Below are 19346 nucleotides of genomic sequence, written 5' to 3' on the forward strand. Positions count from 1 at the left end.
GAGGCGGCCTCCACACCCCAGCGCCCCGTCCAGAGGCCCGCCAGCATTGTCCCCAGCAAGGCCCCGGGCGCCCTCCCCAAGATGGCCGCCGCTGCGAGGCGGGGCCGCCCGCCATCCCGCCCCCGCCCCGCCCCCGCCCCAGTGTCGATTGGATGAGACTATTCGGTGGTGAGCGGCGATTGGACCACACGAGACGCGAGCTGGGCGGGACCGGAAAGTGGTCTCAGCCTGGGGGTGCGAGGGGCCTGGGCTCGGCGTTGGTCCCTGGGGATGTGGAGAGCAGGCAGCATGTCGGCGGAGCTGGGAGTCGGGTTCGCACTGCGGGCAGTGAACGAGCGCGTGCAGCAGGCGGTGGCACGGCGGCCGCGGGTGAGGAAGGAGACAGCGTGGGGACGGTGGGCCGCTGCTTTGAGGAGGGGACACCTGCGTGGGAATGGGTCGTCACGGTGACGCAGAGGGGGTCTCCCGGCGGCGAGCCGTCCTGCCGCCTTGGCGTCGGCGCGGGTTGCAGAGCCCCCACAAGGCTAGCGAAGGGTTTCCTCCGTGACCTCGCGACGAGTCTGCCAGGTTTTCTGGAGGTTGGTTCAGTTGGAGCAGAAGGTGTCCACCACCCGAGAAAATGACCATTTCCCCGACATCGCGGCCATTGCCCACCCCGCCTTGTGTAGGGGTCGAAAGCCTTAGCGGACGGGAGAGCGCCAGTCCTGTGCCCAGACGCTGCAAAACGTCTACTACAAGAGCACCCAAAAGAGGCCAGGTCTCCTGAGATCACCACTCGTAGGTGAAAGAGAAGATGGATTGGCCCGACTCTACTGGGACGTTTGGGGCAGGAGGGAGCTGACATCCAATCCCAAGCAGTTTAAAGGGAGACTTTTTCCCCCCTTTTATTGTCTCTTCTTGGAATTTAATTAGATCCAGGGTCGATATTTGCTTCCCTCCTTGTAAGTTTAAGCTGAATGGTGTGGAATGAGACACAACTGAACAGAAAGGTCAAAGTTTCTCTGATCAAGCATTTATGGTGTCAGAATTCAGAATGCTGTCCTGGAGACAGAAGACCTAGATTAGTATAGTCTTTTCTTGGCTACTAAATAGATGTTACCTTAAACTAAGTCACTTAACTACTCTGGCCCTGAGTTTCCTCGTCTGCCATAGGCAATGGAATAAGCTCTGATTGCTTTAAGCTCACTGCTGGCATTGATGTTCTATGATTCTCAGTGATTCTCCCTAATAAATGTCACTCTGGGAGGTTCTCCCAGCATAACTTCTCAGGCAGATGGGCTGCCTGTTCACTTTTCTCTCTGGAAATTATCAATTCATCATAATAACCATAGGAGCTATGACATAGTCTCATAAAAGGCTGGTAATGCATCCCTCAGAAGGAAGAGGAAACTTCTTGCTAATAGATCTGAGTCTTTAGGGCCTTTGAAAATACAGTGAGTCTCATAAAATTAGCCATCACAATCATATTAGAAAAAAGCATTCAAGGTTTCTTCCATGTCATGTTCAGAGACATGAGGTTATGCCTGTTTTAAGCCTGTTCAGTTATGGGTCTTTCTAAGCAGCAAAGTAATCCACATGAATGGAGGATCCACTGTGCCTGACATGACATGTCCCTCATTCATTTCTACTGAATCACTGAGTGTATCATTGCTGCCCTCAGAAAAATGAGTCTCTGCTTGGTTTTACACACAGACAATAAAAGAGATCTTTGAAAAAAAAGAAAATACAGTGATTCTGTAAAAATTGCAGAGGGTGATGGAGTATATGAAAACTGAGATATATGAGGATAGATGGATCTCTTGTTGCCTCTGTATAGATTTGGTTGCAGTAGAATGCAGGGAAGCTCTGCTTTTTATGTGATGGCCGTAACAGGGGGGTCATATGGGCCTAATCCTGAGTCCAGAGTTTTTGGTGTCCCTACCTGTGTTCTGCTACTGGTTCTTGATAGATTGCACAGTAAATTACAAAGCTACCCCACACAGGCCACTTTGGAAAGTGGGGGGCAATGTTAATGAATATACCAGGCCCAGGATGAGTTTCCAAAACTTAACTTGGAGTTTCAGAAGCCAGCAGTGGCATCCCCTCTAGTCAGAGGGTAATGCCGTCCCTTAATGAAGTAATTCTTAAACCTCCAACCTTGGTAGACAAGAGCATCATCTGGAGAGTTTGTTTAAATAGCAGATTCTCAGACTCCAGCTCCAGAGATTCAGATTCAGTAGGTCTGGAGTGGTACCCAGATGATGCTGATGCACTTGGTCAAAGACCACATTTTAAGGAAATACTGCTTTTACTTACCTTCCCAGTTCTTCTGAGAGAGACTAGATGTTAAAGTAGCTAACAATCTAGATTTGGATGCACTACATTTGAAAGACCTTGGATCAACATTATTTGATGCTAGTCTCCCTCCAGTATTAGAATAATGGAGCTTACCCGATGTCAAGTTAAGACCTATGCCGATTGATTCTATGGGATCCATCTTACAGAACTTATTAGGATAATATTCCTAAACATTCACTCATTTGGCTCTTTCCCTCTTGGCAGGATCTCCCAGCCATCCAGCCCCGGCTAGTAGCAGTCAGCAAAACCAAACCTGCAGACATGGTGATTGAAGCCTACAGTCATGGCCAGCGTACTTTCGGGGAGAACTACGTAAGAGTCCTTTTCCAGTCTGCCTTTGGAAGAGTTGTGATTGCCAGGCTTCTGACTCGTTCTGTTTTTATCCTTTAGGTTCAAGAACTGCTAGAAAAAGCTTCAAATCCTAAAGTAAGTGGATACCTCAATCCTTCAGTTTGTATCTAATCTTGGCCCTTCAGTTGAAAGTTAGACCCATTTTGGTGGTTGAGTTTTACAGGAGGGTCAACTGGTGGTAGAAATGTCTACATTCACCTTGAGCTCCAAATACTTCTCAGCTAGATTTTCTTTCTTTATTAACACTAGGACTATAGTTTTCTCCTTTGCAGCTTTTTGGATGTGGTGATTTAGGAGCTTGCTATAATCCTGGGTCCTTTTGAGATTTGAAAGCTTTAATCAGTTCATCCTTTTTTTTTTTTTTTTTTTTTAAGTAGGCTCCACACCCAGTGTGTGGCTTGAACTCACCACCCTGATCAAGAGTCATGTGCTCTACGTACTGAACCAGCCAGGTGCTCCATAATCAGTTCATTTTTCATGGATGATATGTAAAAGATAGAGGGAGCTGATGGGAACAAGGAAGAGAAACAGAGTAGAAGCCTTAGGTTTTTCTATAAGTATCCTTAGGAGCCTGCCTGGCTGAAGATGGTGATAGTGGTTTGTTGCATAGACATGAAAAGACAGAAGGGAGTGTGTAAGGTATTTGAGCCAGCAAGGCCTTCATAAATTCTAAGTCAAACATGGTTACCTTTTTCTCTTCAGATTCTGTCTTCATGTCCTGAGATCAAATGGCACTTCATTGGCCACCTACAGAAACAAAATGTCAACAAATTGATGGGTAAGATAAAATTCTAAATATGAAGACAAAATTTCTATCATTATGTTACTTACACTACTTTCTGTGGAAAAGGGAACAGCTTTTAGAATAGTCCTAATTCACCATTTGTGTTTTGGAGTTCTGTGGGAAAAAAAATCTTAATTCTTAGTATAAGGAAAAAGCCTCATACCAAGAACAGAATGAATTCACCATTGACTGGGTTGTTTATACTTGGAAACCTACCCTACTTGGAAGTGTTAGGTATCATTTGGTGGTCTTTCAAATAAAATATAAGGAATTGTAGCCCATAAAATTTCTCACTTGACAAGGGAGATATTTTTGTCCTTTTCCCTTTAAATGTAAGGCTATAGGGGTGCTTAGGTGGCTCAGTCGGTTAAGCGTCTGCCTTGAGCTCAGGTCGTGATCCCCAGGGTCCTGGATCGAGCCCCACATCAGGCTCCTTGCTCAGTGGGGAACCTGCTTCTCCCTCTCCCTCTGCCTGCCACTCCCCCTGCTTGTGCTCTCTGTCAAAAAAATGAATGAAATCTTAAAAAAAAAAAAGCTATAGTAAATAAAATATAATAATATACAATAAAACACAGTACATAATAATAAAATATAATATACAGTGAAATACAGTAAAGGACAGTAAAGTAAATTAAGAATTAACTACAGAAGGATTTAACCATATGCTAATGACATGTGGAGATCTGTTTGAGGAACTGAATACTTATTTCTCTCAATGTATCAAAATTAAAATAACCTTTATTTTTTTAGGCAGCTTTATTGAAGTATAACTGACCTACAGTAAATTGTATATATTTAAAGTGCACAATTTGATTAGTTTCAACATATGATTGTACCTGTGAAACTATTACAGCAGTCAAGATAGTAAACACATCCATCACCCCAAAAAGTTTCCTCATGCCCCTTGTAACCCCTTCTTCCCGCTTCTTCCCCCAATCCCTCCTTCAGCACTACTTTTTTTTTTTTTTAAGATTTTGTTATTTATTTATTTATTTAGAGAGAGCGAGCATGAGCCGAGGGGAGGGGCAGAGGGAGAAGCAGAGTCCCCGCTGAGCAGGGAGCCCGATGCGGGGCTCGATGCCAGGACCCTGGGATCATGACTTGAGCCAAAGGCAGACGCTTAACCAACTGAGCCACCCAGGTGCCCCCCTCCTTCAGCACTACTTACCTGCTTTCAGTCACTGTAGATTAATTTACCTTGTTAAGAGTTTTATGTAAATGGGAATCATAAATAGAATGTACTTTTTTTGGTCTGACTTTTTCCACTCAGCATAATTATTTTAAGGTTAATCATGTTGATTTGTGTATCAGTAGTTCACTCCTTTTAGTTTAACCATTCACCTATTGATGGCCATTTGGGTTTCTTCTAATTTGGGTCTATGACAAATAAAATTATTATAGAGGTAAGGGGGAAAAATTGTTGTGAACATCTTCGTAAGAATGTTTTCTTTAAGATCTTTATTTGAGAGAGAAAGAGCATGTGAGCGGTGGGGGTTGGGGGGAGGGACAAGCAGACTCCACGCTGAGCCTGATGTGGGGCTCGATCTCACGACCCTGAGATCATGACCTGAGCCGAAATCAAGAGGCAGACGCTTAACAGACTGAACCACCCAGGCACCCCTGGACTTTTTCTTCTTGGAATAAATACCTAGGAGTAGAATGGCTGAATCACATGATAAATATATGTTTAACTTTTTTTTTAATTCTGGTAAAATACACATAACATAAAATTTATCATCTTAACTATTTTTAAGTATACAGTTCAATGGCATCAAGTACATTCACATTGTTTGCAACCGTCACTACTATCTATCCTCTAGAATTCTTTTCCTCTCTCAGAACTGAAACCCTCTACCCATCATGTATGTTTAACTTTTGAAGAAACTGCCAAGCTGTCTTCCAAAGTGGTTGTGCCGTTGTACATTCCCACCAGCAGTGGTTCAAGTTCCTCCACATCCTTGCCCACACTTAACATAGTCAGTCTTTTAATTTTAGCCATTTTAGTAGGTATGTGGTGGTGTCCTTGCATTTCCCTAATGGCTAATGATATGGAACACCTTTTCACATGTTTGCATCCATTTATCTTCTTTGGTGAAGTGTCTATCAAAATCTTTTACCTGTTTTCTAATTGGATTTTTCTACTTTTCAGACAGGAGAATTCTTTATATATTCTAGATAATAGTCCTTTATCAGATACATGCTTTGCAAATTTTTTCTCCCACTCTATTGCTTGTCTTTTCATTCTCTTAACAGCGTCTTTTAAAGAACAGAAGTTTTTAATTTGATGAAGTCCATTTTATCAATTTATATTTTCATAGACTGTGCTTTAGGTGTTGTGTCTAAAAAATATTTCCCTATGGTTCGAATCATACAGATTTTCTCCTAGCAGTTTTATACTGTTCAGTCTTATATTAAGCGTCATTATTCACTTTGAGTTAATTATTGTAAATGGTGCAAGGTGTGATTCCAAGATAGGGGTTTTTTTGCATATAAATATCTAATCGTTCCAACACTACTTGTTGGAAAGTCTGTCCTTTCTCCATTTCATTCCTTTGCACCTTTATCAAAAATCAGCTATCCATGGGTTTATTTCTAGACCATTTACTCTGTTCCACTGATCTACTTACCTACTTTTACACTGACAGCATGCTACTTTGATTTACTGGAGCTTTATAATAATTCTTTTTTTAAAGATTTTATTTATTGGGGCTCCTGAGTGGCTCAGTCATTAAGCGTCTGCCTTCGGCTCAGGTCGTGATCCCACGGTCTTGGGATCGAGCCCTACATCGGGCTCCCTGCTCAGCGGGAAGCCTGCTTCTCCCTCTCCCGCTCCCCCTGCTTCTGTTCCCTCTCTCTGGGGGATGTGGGGCTCGATCCCAGGACCCTGTGATCATGACCTGAGCCGAAGGCAGACGCTTAACAACTGAGCCACCCAGGTGCCCTACTTTATAATAATTCTTGAAATTGAGTATTGTTAGTCCCCAGCTTTGTTCTTTTTCAAAGTCATTTTGGCTATTCTAGATCCTTTGCATTTCCATATAAACCAATTTGTCAGTTTCTACCAAAATAAAACAAAACAAACATCCCGCCAGGTATTTGATTAGGATTATATTGAATCTCTAGATCAGTTTGGAGAACATTGACATAGTAAAAATACTGAGTCTCCCAACACATTAATGGGGGTATAGCTCAGTATTTATTTAGGTCTTCTTTAACTTCTCTCAGTAATATTTTGTAGTTTTCATTGTGCAGGATTTCCTCATCTTTTGTCTGATTTATATCTAAGTTTTTCTTATATTTTGATGCTGTCTATTGATACTGTTATTGATGCTGTTACTTCAATTTCTGATTTTTTGCTAATATATAATACAATTGATTTTGTATATTCATTTTCTATCCTGCAACTTTATTAGTGCTTTTTTTTTTTTTTTTTTAAAGATTTTATTTATTTGAGAGAGAGAGAATGAGAGAGAAAGAACACATGAGAGGGGATAGGGTCAGAGGGTGAAGCAGACTCCCTGCCGAGCAGGGAGCCCGATGCGGGACTCGATCCAGGGACTCCAGGATCATGACCTGAGCCGAAGTCAGTCGCTTAACCAACTGAGCCACCCAGGCGCCCCTATCCTGCAACTTTATTAAACTCATGCTAGTAGTTCTACTTATTCTAGTAGTTTCTTAGTAGTTTTTTAAGTTCTACTTACTCTAGTGGGGGTTGGGGGGTTTTTTTGTTTTGTTTTTGCAGATTCCATATAATTTTCTAGGTAGACAATTATGTTACTTATAAACAAAGACAATTGCCAATCTGGATGCCTTTTATTTCTTTTTCTTGCCTTATTATACTAGCTAATACCTCCAATACAGTATTGAATAGAAATGCTACAAGTGTACATGCATGTTTTTCTTGATGTTTTTTATCAGAAGGAGGAATTACTCTTCTAATCCTAGTTTGCTGAGAGGCTTTATCAAGAATCAGTGTTAGATTTTGTCAAATGCCTTATTGCATCCATTGAAATGATCCTACGGGTTTTTCTTTTTCAGTTTATTAACATGTTGAATTATATTTACTGATTTTCAAATGTTAAACCACCCCTATATTCTTAGGAATAAGCTCACTTGGTCAGGCAGTATTATCCTTTTACTGTAATGTTGCATTTGATTTGTTAAGTTTTGCTTAGAATGTTTGCACCTACATTCATAAGAGACATGCGCTGTTGTTTTCTTGTAATATCTTCTTTTAGGTTTGATAACAGAATAATGCTGGCCTCATAGAATGAACTGAAAAGTATTTCCACCTCTTCAGTCTTGAATGAAAGAGTTTGTGTGGAATTGGTATGGTCCCTTCCTTAACTGCTTGGTAGAATTCACCAGTGAGGCCTGGAGTTTCTTTGTAGGAAGGTTTTTAAGTTTAGTTTCAATTTTTTTAATAGACTATTCACATAATCTGTTTTTTCTTAGGTGAGCTTTGTTACTTTATGTTTTTTGAGGAGTTTGCCCATTTCATCTAAAGTAATAAATTTATGAGCATCAAGTTGTTTGTAATATCTCTTTATTATCCTTTTTTTAATATCTGTAGAATCTGTAGTGATGTCAACTCATTCCTGATGTTGGTAATTTGTGTCTTCTCTTTTTTTTCCTAATCCATCTGGCTGGAGGTTTATCAAGTTTATCAATCTCCTCAGAGAACTACTTTTAGTTTCATTAATTTTTCTCTGCTGTTCTATTAGTATAACATGTTATATAAACAAAAATAATGATGTATTGTGGGATTTATAACATGGAAAAGTAAAGTGCATTGAAACAGTAACATACAAAAAGGAAAGTAAGAAACAGAAGTACACTATTATTAGGTTCTTAAACTTTATATGAAGTGGTATGACACCATTTTAAGGTAGACTGTGTATAAGTTCAACTTTAAAAGCAACCAGTAAGGGTGCCTGACTGGCTCAGTTGGTAGAGCATTGCAACTTGATCTCAGGGTCATGAGTTCAAGCCCCACATTGGGCATAAAGCTTACTTTAAAGAATAAAATAAAGCAACCAATAAAATAACACAATAGAGAGTTATAGCTAATAAGTCAGCAAAGGAGATAAAGTGGTGTAATAAAAAATATGTGAAATGGTATCTCATTGTGGTTTGATTTGCATTTCCCTAATGACAAATGAAGTTGAGCATTTTTTCATGTGTTTATTGGCCATTGTACATCTTCTTTGGAGAAATGTCTGTTCAAATCCTTTGTGTGTTTTTTAATTGGGTCTTTTTATTATTGAGTTGTAAAAGTTCTTTATATATCCTATGTACCAGTCCTTTATGCTATATATGATTTGCAAATATTTCTCCCATTCGATGGGTTGTCTTTTCATTTTCTTTATGGTATCATTTGTAGCCCAGAAATCTTTCTTTTTAATGTACAATAGTTTATCTCTTTTTTCTTTTGTGGCATGTGCTTTTGGTACTGTAACTAAGAAATCCAAGGTCACAAAGATTTTTTTTTTTTTTTTAAGTAGTCTCTGTGCCCAGTGTGGGGCTTGAACTCACAACCCTCAGATCGAGAGTAGCCAGCCAGATGCCCCCAAGGTCACAAAGATTTACTCCTGTTTTCTTCTAAGAGTTTTATAGTGTTAACTCTCACCTTTGGGTCTTTTTGAGTTAATTTTTATGTACAGCCTAAGGAAGAGGGAGATGTAACTTCATTCTTTTCCATTGAACTTTTTTGCACCTTCACCTTTATTTTTGAGAGGTAATTTTGCGGACTATAGAACTGTAGCTTGACAGTTTTTTCGTTCAGTACTTTAAAGATGTTGCTCCACTGTCTTTACTTACATTGTTTCCAATGAGAAATATAATGTCATCCTTATCTTTGTTCCTCTGTGTGTAACATGTTTTTTTTTTCCTTTAACTACTTTTAAGATTTTCTCATTATCACTGGCTTTGAGCAATTTGATTATGATATGCCTTGGTGTAATTTTTTTTTTTTTTTCCACATTTCTTGTGCTTGGGATTCATTGAGCTTCTTGGATCTGGGGTTCTAATCAAGTTTAGAAATTTTTCAACTATTGTTTCTTCACATATATTTTCTGCCTCCCCCTTTCTCTTCTTCTTTGGGGACTCCAGTTACCTATCAGTCTGCTTGAGGTGATTCCACAGCCCACTGATGCTCTTTTAATTTTTATGATTTTTTTTTTTCCCCTCTGTGTTTCATTTTAGATCATTTCTTCAAGGTAACTAAGCCTTTCTTTAGCATTGTCTAACTTGCCATTAATCCCGTCAGTGGATTTTTCATCTCCTACATGGTAGTTTTCACGCTAGAAGTTCAATTTGAGTCGTTTTTTGCATCTTCCATGGCTCTCTATATTTTTTATATATGGCACATGGTTATAGAAACTGTTTTAATGTGCTATCTACTGATTCTATCATCTTTGACAGTCTGGAGCAGTTTCAACAGATTGATTTAACCCCTCATTATGTATCATATTTCCTGCTTCTTTGAGTGTCTGATTTTTTTTTTTTTTTTTTTTTTTGGACAGCCAAACATTGTGAATTTTCTTGTTGGGAGCTGGTCATTTTTGTATTCTTATAAATATTTTTGAGCTTTGTTTGGAACACAGTTAAGTTACTTGAGAACAGTTTGATCTTTTTAGGTCTTGCTTTTAAGATTAGTTGGTGTGACTGGAGCAGAGCTCAGTCTAGGACTAATTATTCCCCATTACTCCATGTACTCTATACCCAGTGCCCCATGAATCCTGAGCCTGTCTGGTAGGAATAGGCACTGTTCCATGCCTATTTCTAATTTCTTCTAATCCTTTCAAACAGTTCTGTCCTCAGCCAGGGCTGATTTCCTCACATGCACATGCTGATCTGTACCCAGCTGAGTTCTGGAAGGGAGCCCTTCACAACTCACCAGTGATCTCTCTGTGTGCAGCTCTGTCCTCTCCCGAACTCTGCCCTGTGCACTCTAGCTACTTAGTCTTTCCAGATTCTCAGTTCATGTCCTCAACTTGGGTCCACACTCTGCCCGTGTTCCCCCTTCCTGTGCCACATTCTAGAAACTCTCCAGGCAACAAGCTGGGGCAGTTGTAGGGCTCACTTCATTCGTTTCTCATCCCTCAGAGATCACTGTCTTTCATTGCATGATACCCAGTTCTTGTAAACCATTGTGTTATATACTTTGTCCATTTGGACGTTCAGGTGGGAGGGTGAATCTGACCCCTGTATTTCATCTTGTTGGAAAGCAGAAGTCTATTATATTATTTTTAAAAGCTATTTCATATTAGGTGTGGGGGAAGTAGGGAGCCTATTTATACTTAACAAGTGGCAGCAAGACAATCAGCTTTTTATTGGAGAAATAATTAAATTAGATTCCCTTCCTCACAGTGTAAATAAATTCCAGCGAGACTAAAGAATCTTAACTTGAAAATCAAAACTATGAAGTATTAGAAGAAAAATAGGAAAATATTTTTATTTTTTCAGGCTGGTGAAAGGCCTTTCTAAATAAAACAAAGTTTGGAAGCCATAAAAGAAACAATTAGCACATTTGCTCACATAAAAATTAAAGCTTTCTATATGTCAAAGCAAAAGGGAAACACAGATTGGTAGTAAAATAATATTTTTTAAAAGGGGAAGAGATTAATGTCCATAATGTATAAAGAACCATATGTATATTTGTTAATGCATAAGAAAAAACATAGGGAAAAACTAAGAACAGGCCATTTATAAGGATAAAATACACAAAAGACCAGTAATCAAATGAAAAATGCTTACCCTCAATAAGAGAAATGCAAAATATCATAATAAATTCTACTTTTCACTGATCAGGTTTGCAAAAAATAAAAAGTCTGCTAATATCCAGTGTTTTGAGAGCATGAATAAATGAGCATTCCGCATTTTGCCAGGAAGATTCTAAAATGGTAGGGCTTTTTTGGATTTCTAGTATCTAACACAGTTTTAATTGTACTTCCTCCTTAACTAGTAATTTCAATTCTTAGAACTCATGTATCCTATAGCAACTTGTATATGTGCCCAAAGATCTGTTTCAAAGCTTTGGTTTTGTAGTAAAAAAGAAACAATGTCTATTAATAAGAACAATGTTAAGTAAATTGTGATCATCTGTTCTGTGGAATATTGCAGTTGTTAAAAATACCAGTAGATTTATGGTACTAATGTAAAAAAAATCATGTAACTGGAAAAAAAAATCATGCTAACTGGAAGCAAGCAACCCATAAAACATTTACTATGATCCAGGGCGCCTGTCTGGCTCAGTCAGTGGAGTGTGTGACTCTTGATCTCAGGGTTATAAGTTATAAGTTCAAGTCCCACAATGGGTGTAGAGATTACTTAAAAATAAAATCTTTAGGGAAAAAAAAAACCAGTATGATCCAATCTGTATGTTATTTCAAAAAATAATAGGAAATTATACATCTGGGGGGGGTGTGATTGGATGGAAATACACTAAAATAGATGTGGAAGAATCCTCAGCCCAGTGGTAATAGTGGTAGTTTCTAGGATGAGAGGCTTTGAGTTTTTACTGCATATACTTCTATATTGCATTTTTTTTTTTTTTTTACTTCAAGCATGTCTACTTTTGGTCTCTTTTTTAAATACATTTTTTTTTTAAGATTTTATTTCTTTATTTGACAGAGAGAGACACAGCGAGAGAGGGAACACAAGCAGGGGGAGAGGGAGAGGGAGAAGCAGGCTTCCCACCAAGCAGGGAGCTCGATGTGGGGCTCGATCCCAGGACCCTGGGATCATGACCTGAGCCAAAGGCAGACACTTAACGACTGAGCCACCCAGGCGCCCCTTTTAAATACATATTTTTTCAAGTGAAGTAGCCTGAGCTCAAATTCAGCATTAAGAATATGGAGTCATGGGGGGCGCCTGCGTGGCTCAGTTGGTTAAGCGACTGCCTTCGGCTCAGGTCATGATTCTGGAGTCCTGGGATCAAGTCCCACATCGGGCTCCCTGCTCAGCAGGGAGTCTGCTTCTCCCTCTGACTCTCCCCCTCTCATGCTGTCTATCACTATCTCTCTCAATAAATAAATAAAAATCTTAAAAAAAAAAAAAAAAAGAATATGGAGTCATGGGACACCTGGATGGCTCAGTCGGTTGAGCGTCTGCCTTCGGCTCAGGTCATGATCCCAGGGTCCCGCATCAGGCTCCTTGCTCAGCAGGGAACCTGCTTCTCCCTCTGCCTGCTGCTCCCCCTGCTTGTGCTTTCTTGCTCTCTCTCTTTCCCTCTCACACACACATAAATAAATAAATGAAAAATCTTTAAAAAAAAAAAAAAAGAATATGGAGTCATGGGGCTCCTGGGTGGCTCAGATGGTTAAGCATCTGCCTTTGGCTCAGGTCATGATCTTAGGGTCCTGGGGTGAAGCCCCATGTTGGGCTCCCTGCTCAGCAGGGAGTCTGCTTGCCCCTCTCCTCTTGCCCCTCCCCCCCAACTCTCACTCTCTCTCTCTCAAACAAAATCTTTTTAAAAATAGGAGTTTGCCATCGTTTAAATCACAGCTCTAATATTTGTTAGTTTTGTAAACTTGAATAAACTTTATCCCTTCTGAGCCTCAGTTTCCCTATCTGTAAGGTGGAGGTAATAATAGTGCTTCATGAACCATGGTAAAGATTAAAAAGCAATAATGCATGTACACTGGTTAGCAAATTGCCTGTTTGACAAGAGCAAGCTGCTCATGTTGCTGATGTGTTTGTTGTTATGTATCTGAGGCAAGAGTGATGATACTTCATGTCACATGCTTCTTTGGAAAAGGAGATGGTTTCGATGACGTCAGCATCTCCCTTAGCTGTCATTCTGATATCCTTGCTGAATCAGAGCACCCCCGTCCCACAGTTTAAGAACATGGCATTTTCATGCCAGGGAAGCACTTTGGCCTCCATAGTTATCCTTTCTTTATGGTCATCTTGACCCGGTTCTCGCAGTGTGAACTGAGATGTAGTCCCATCGAGCCTGCTCTTGGGAATCTGCACAATTTCCAGCCCTCTTGAATGCATGTGCCACCTGGTTGCGGTAGACACTGTTTCCCTGATTGGTCCTTTCTGATGAGATAGCAGTGGGCCGACATTCAAACTGACATCTAGTAAAACCGTCACATAAGTCTGAGGAGAACTGATACTTCACTGTCTTGTCTTTTTCTGGGAAATAGTTCTTCCATCCACCAAGTCAAAAAGATTGGTTGTATGTTGCTTGCTGCAGTAGGGTGAGTGAAGAATTACCTTGCCTCTTTCTTGTTACAGCTGTCCCCAATCTCTTTATGCTGGAAACCGTGGATTCTGTGAAGTTGGCAGACAAAGTGAACAGTTCGTGGCAGAAAAAAGGTTCTCCTGAAAGGTTAAAGGTTATGGTCCAGGTTAACACCAGTGGAGAGGAGAGTAAGTGACGCGACCTGAATTGTAGATTTTTCTTCCTTTAGGATGGTTGAAGGTCAGGAAGAATGGCAGGCCTAAGTATCTGATAGCTAAGGTTCTAGAAGGAAATCACAGACCTTTAAGTAAGCTGTTTTCTGTAGGATCTAGATGGCACAATGACATCTAAGCCAGTCCATGTATAATTCTTTCATACATTGTGGTTTGGTAATTCTTAACTTTTTGGTGGCCCAGAATAGGAAAGTCAGGAAGGGGGACTGTAACTGATCTCCTGAAAATTCCTAGAAGTCCATCACTCCTGAAAGAGATGGCATAGTTACATGTGTAACACTCAGGTGTTAAAAAAATTACTTAGTGTTACATTGGGAGACAATAGAAGAAAGTCACCAGTTAATGAATATCTTTAAGGGGCTTGGGTTGACAGGGTAACCTAGTGAACAGAGCAGGAGCTTTGAAATCAGAGCTCAGGTTTGAGCCCCCACACTTTCCAGCATTGTAACCTTGGGCAAGTTACCTGAGCTCTCTGTACCTCAGTTTCCTTGGCAGACAGTGATAATCATAATGGTGCCTACGTCAGAGGGTGTTGTGAGGATTGAAAGTGGTAATATGTGCAGAGCTGTTGGCAGGGAACCCTGTACATCTTACTTGTTAGCACTTGTTAAGAGTAAGTGTTCACAGACCAGTCATTTGCTTACGACCAGCAGAACCCCAGTATTCACCAAACCGTAACATGAAGGAACACAGTGCAGGCTGTTTTCCAGATAGACCCTCAGGCCAGGTGTCCTGACTTTAAATCTCAGTTGCGTAGTTTCTAGTTGTGTGACCTTGGACAAAGTACTGAGCCTCCCTATGCCTCAGTTTCCTCATTTTTAGAGTGGAGATAGAAGGAGTACTTACTGCATCGTTATTATATTAAGTGAAAAGCTCTTAGGACTTGGCACATGTGCCTGACACATAAGTGTTCTGTAAATTGTAACAATTATTATTTCTACATGCACCTAGATTATATAATACGTTATCAATACAGGTACATCTGAAATTAACTCCAGGTTGAGTCTGTGACATCATTTCTTGATAATTAGCTATAATTTGCTGTAACTAAAGATTAAAGGGAACATTCATAGCATCTCCATTTGATAAATGAGGGAAAGAGAATATCCATATTGCTTATAACTGCATAGCAAATAATCATTTGCAGCAGATTCCTCCTCCAGTTAATTAGCAAGTTCCATTAAATTTTACAGATACATAGTGAACACTGTGATGTATACTTTATTTTAAAATGTTTACAGTCCTAATAAATTAATGAAACTATAGACGTACCAGAGCTAGGAAAAGAATTCTCTGCTGAGTCTGGCATTTTGACAGTATGAGTCTTCTTGGTGTCCCAAGAAAAGCAGTGTTTTTTTCTCTTCCCTCTGCTCTAGCTGTTCTCAGCCCAGATCACTGAGATTCAGATGATTATTGCTCATTTCATGACCAGAAGGGAAGCAACATAGACAAAGACCTCAAAAATAAAGTTACTCCTTAGGACTTGAGGATACATTTCTTTCAAGAAGTCCTCTAGCCCGAAAGTCACCTCCTTTGTTATAAGGAAGGGATGAAAATGAAGCCTTTCTCTGGCTACTTCTAACATGTTGGTACAAGTGTCTTCTGTTCCTTTTTGTGAAGGTAAACACGGCCTTCTGCCTTCAGAGACAGTAGCCGTGGTGGAACACATAAATGCCAAGTGCCCCAGCCTGGAATTTGTGGGGCTGATGACCATAGGAAGCTTTGGCCATGATTTCAGTCAAGGACCAAATCCGGACTTCCAGGTACTGGGGGCCAAGGATGGGGTCGGGGGCGCGGATTGCTCGCATGCTAAGGAAGCATCTTAGCGAAATGCTGTCACAGGACTGGCTGTCATAATAAACTTCAGAGACATCCCAGATATTGCCTCGGGGGTTATAGCCGTCTTCTGAACTCTTCTCATAAGGAAAGGAGAAAATAGGTTTCCAAAACCCCACAGACCTTTCTCAACCCCACTTGAACCTGGCTAAAACACGAGTTCTTTTCTTCCTTTTCCAATGGCTGATCGTTTTTTTTTGAAAGTAGGAGCATTTGCTAAAAAAAAAAAAACTCTTTCACTAACTTCTGGAAATTTTGACAGGCCTTGAAACCACGAGGAATCAATAATCTTTGGCAGAGGTCTTCAGATCCAGCCACTTTCAGGCATCCTTAGAGAAGGCAGGAGTTAAATAAATGTCACACTTGTCTTTCTGTCAGGTGTTACTGTCCCTCCGAGAGGAGCTGTGTAAAAAGCTGAACATCCCCACTGAGCAGGTTGAGCTGAGCATGGGCATGTCCATGGACTTCCAACATGCAGTGAGTGTCCTCCTGGGGGCCCTTATCTGCCTCAAGGGGAGGGTCCAAAAGGCCACAGCAGGAAGCGGTTTTTGCCAGAGAAATCTTTGAAAATGCCTCATTGTAGCAATAGGGCCCGAAATCGCAGTGGCTCTCAACTGTTCCAGCATCCCCCACCCCCTTCTCTTTTGAAATGAAATGTATAGAAATTATAGCCTGACATAACTTTTTTAAACTCAATATAATTCCCTAAGTGGATTCTAAAGAACTAAGAAGGGGTACCTGGTTGGCCCAGTCGGTAGAGCACGCGACTCTTGATCTCGGGGTCGTGAGGTCAAGCCCCACGGTGGATATAGAGATTACTTAAAAATAAAAAAATTAAACTAGTTTTTTTAAATGTTTTATTTATTTATTCATGAGAGTCAGAGAGAGAGAGGCAGAGGCAGAGGGAGAAGCAGGCTCCCCGCCTAGCAGGGAGCCTGATGCGGGACTCGATCCCAGGACCCTGAGATCATGACCTGAGCCGAAGGCAGACTTTCTGTCTTTCTGTCAGGTGTTACTGTCCTGTGCACAGTACAGTACAGTACAGTACAGTACTGTCAGGTGCACCACCCAGGTGCCCCTAAACTATCATTTTTTTAAGGTTATTTATCATATATGCTTTTCTGGAAATAACTTGACAAAGTGCTAAAAATCAAAATATAAACTTCACCGTGCATCCAGTAGTTGCATTCTTAGAAAGTCACATAAATCAGAACAGTGCAAAAATACTTTGTTTATAAGTACGATGGAATTTGATCCTGTGCTCAAACAATCAGGAGGAGGTTTTTTCACCTGCCTAATCATGGAGCATTAGGAAGGGCCGTGGGCTGTGAGACCTCTCCATTGTGCCACCACGTCTCAGTCACACAGCGTGACCTTTCATATCCCCGGCCCCAGATAAGCGGCAGTCGTCTTCCCTAACCATGGTGACAGCCAGGGACGTGCATACCGATTTCTCAGACACACCCAAGGTTAACCACTGCCCCGTGGCCCTCTTCAGCTGCCTTATCGTCGTTCTTCGTAGAAGGCCCTCGAGAGCCGCAGTGACTAGCACAGCTTCCGCGGTCGCTGCCTTATTTCAACTCAGGCCCCGGTACTTTCTCTTCTTTCCCACAGATTGAAGCGGGATCTACGAATGTCCGAGTAGGAAGCACCATTTTTGGAGAGCGAGATTACTCCAAGAAACCTGCCCTGGACAAGTCGGCAGCCGACCCGAAGGCGCCGGTGGAGGTGGCACAGGGACACTGAGGCCAGGGCCTGTCCAGGAGGACGAACTCTGCACTCAGCCGGACTTCCCTCTCGATAGTCCCTGTGTCACAGCCACAGCCACAGCCGTGCTCTCCTTGGGACCTGCAGAGAGCGTGCTGATGACGACGTGTGTTGATGGGAAGCATCTGTACTTAGGGTCTGACCCAAGAAGTTCGCTTCAGGTAGTGGCTATGGATTGGAGCTGAGAGATCCAGTCATTGCCGCAGAATGGATGTAAGTCAGCGGCCAGGGATTGAGTTCCGTTTCCAGTCCTGCCCGGGAATACCAAGCAGCCCATGAATGCCTGCCCCAGGTTAAAATGTGGCCACTGATGCCTATAATCACCAAACTGAGAGGGATTCACGTTTGTCGTCCCCTTTCATGGAAAATTATCGTAGGACAGACCCCTCCTGAGTAACTGTCTTTGCTGCTCTGGAGCGAGGCGATTGCCGCCCCCATTTCCCACCCCCGCCCAGTAGATATTCCTCTCTGCTCTGGACCGGCAGTACGCGTACCTTCAGGAACGGGCTCAAGGCAGTGCTCCAGACCCAAATCGGGGCTCCTGAGAGTTTATGGCACTCGCCACCGTGTGGTATTGACCCTGAAAATGACAGAGGTAACGTAAATGGGTTTGGACCTTTCTAACATCCTCCTGGAGAGACAGGGCTTTGAGCTTTTTCCCCTTGGGCTCTCCAGTGAGGAGAATTGAATGCTGTGATGTCTTCACCACCATAATCCTCTTAATGGTAATTTCTTATCAAAGACCTGTGAATCTCATCGCTTCCCAGAAATTCCTTCAAAGCCAGTTCAGGCTCACACGTTCGATGAGGCCTGGCTTTGAGGTTCCCGCCCATGCAGAGCATTTTCCAGGCACATCTGTAGCCTCCCCTCCCCTGCTGTCCTGATAAGGCAGAATTTTACAACTTCTTGGTTGTTAATAAAGTAGCAAGGTCTTCAAAAACCAGAAAGCACAATTCTCAAATATTCGTAACAGGTGACTTCGGTCCGCGTTGTTTATTTTCTGGTAATTTTTTTCCTTATTTTTTCAAGCCCTGGTCTTTAATTTCATGAAATAACTTTCAGAACCTGTTGTTGCTGCTGAATGTAATTTTGTAAAACTTAAAACCATTATGATTCCTGTATTCTTTCAGTCAGAGCTATAAAATGATGTTTCAGAGTGTGTTAAATAAAAATGTGAGTTTGAATTATACCACCTGTGCCAATTACAAAGCAATTAAAAGATTTATTTTTTAAGACCTGGTGTAATGAGTGAGTCTAACAGGAGCGGGGCATCGGGGCCGACGGGAAGCAGCTGTGCCCATCACTTGACACCGTGCCAGCCCGGCTTTAGCGGAGGACTTTCCCTGGGTCAGAGATGCAGCCAGAGCCACACCGTAGATGAGAGAGGAATTCTGAACTTCTAAAGGCAAGAAAATGAAATCCAGCCTTTCAGGAATTACGAAGGAAAGAGGTTACCTCTTGCCGCAAGAACCTCTATTTTAAGTGGCCTCTAGGTGGCGACATTGGCTAACCTTGGGGCAAGCACTGGGGCTCCACCGGCCGCAAATTTCCTGGGAGGGGCCCCTCACCCTGAGTCTCACCCCTTCAGGGGGCAGGAAAGGAGGCTAAAGAGAACATGATTTTTCCAAGTGATAGGGCTGACTCTTGCAAAGCCACTAGGTTCTTCCAGATATCTCATTTTGCTAACTGGACTAGGGGTCCAAGGGTGGCTGTGGAACACTTTGGGAAAGGTGACCTGGTCTAAGCTTTTTAATAAAGAACTCTCTGGATTGTACCTTGAGATTGAGAACAATGAAGGAGGCAAGCCAGGGGAGGCTGAGTCAAAACCAGATAAGAAAAGGAAACT

General features: G+C 41.6%; 1 protein-coding gene across 1 annotated transcript; it reads left to right on the plus strand.

Annotated features, from left to right (window-relative positions):
• The first annotated feature begins 220 nt into the window (after positions 1-220).
• Positions 221-18707, plus strand: LOC110573080 (pyridoxal phosphate binding protein). The gene is made up of 8 exons (XM_021681510.1): positions 221-369; positions 2542-2649; positions 2728-2763; positions 3391-3466; positions 13718-13852; positions 15518-15660; positions 16112-16210; positions 17348-18707. The coding sequence occupies exons 1-8, from the start codon at positions 271-273 to the stop codon at positions 17477-17479; spliced, it is 828 nt and encodes a 275-aa protein (XP_021537185.1). The 5' UTR covers positions 221-270; the 3' UTR covers positions 17480-18707.
• Positions 18708-19346: the final 639 nt, after the last annotated feature.

Source organism: Neomonachus schauinslandi, chromosome 2 (assembly GCF_002201575.2).
Source record: "Neomonachus schauinslandi chromosome 2, ASM220157v2, whole genome shotgun sequence".
Taxonomy (NCBI): domain Eukaryota; kingdom Metazoa; phylum Chordata; class Mammalia; order Carnivora; family Phocidae; genus Neomonachus; species Neomonachus schauinslandi.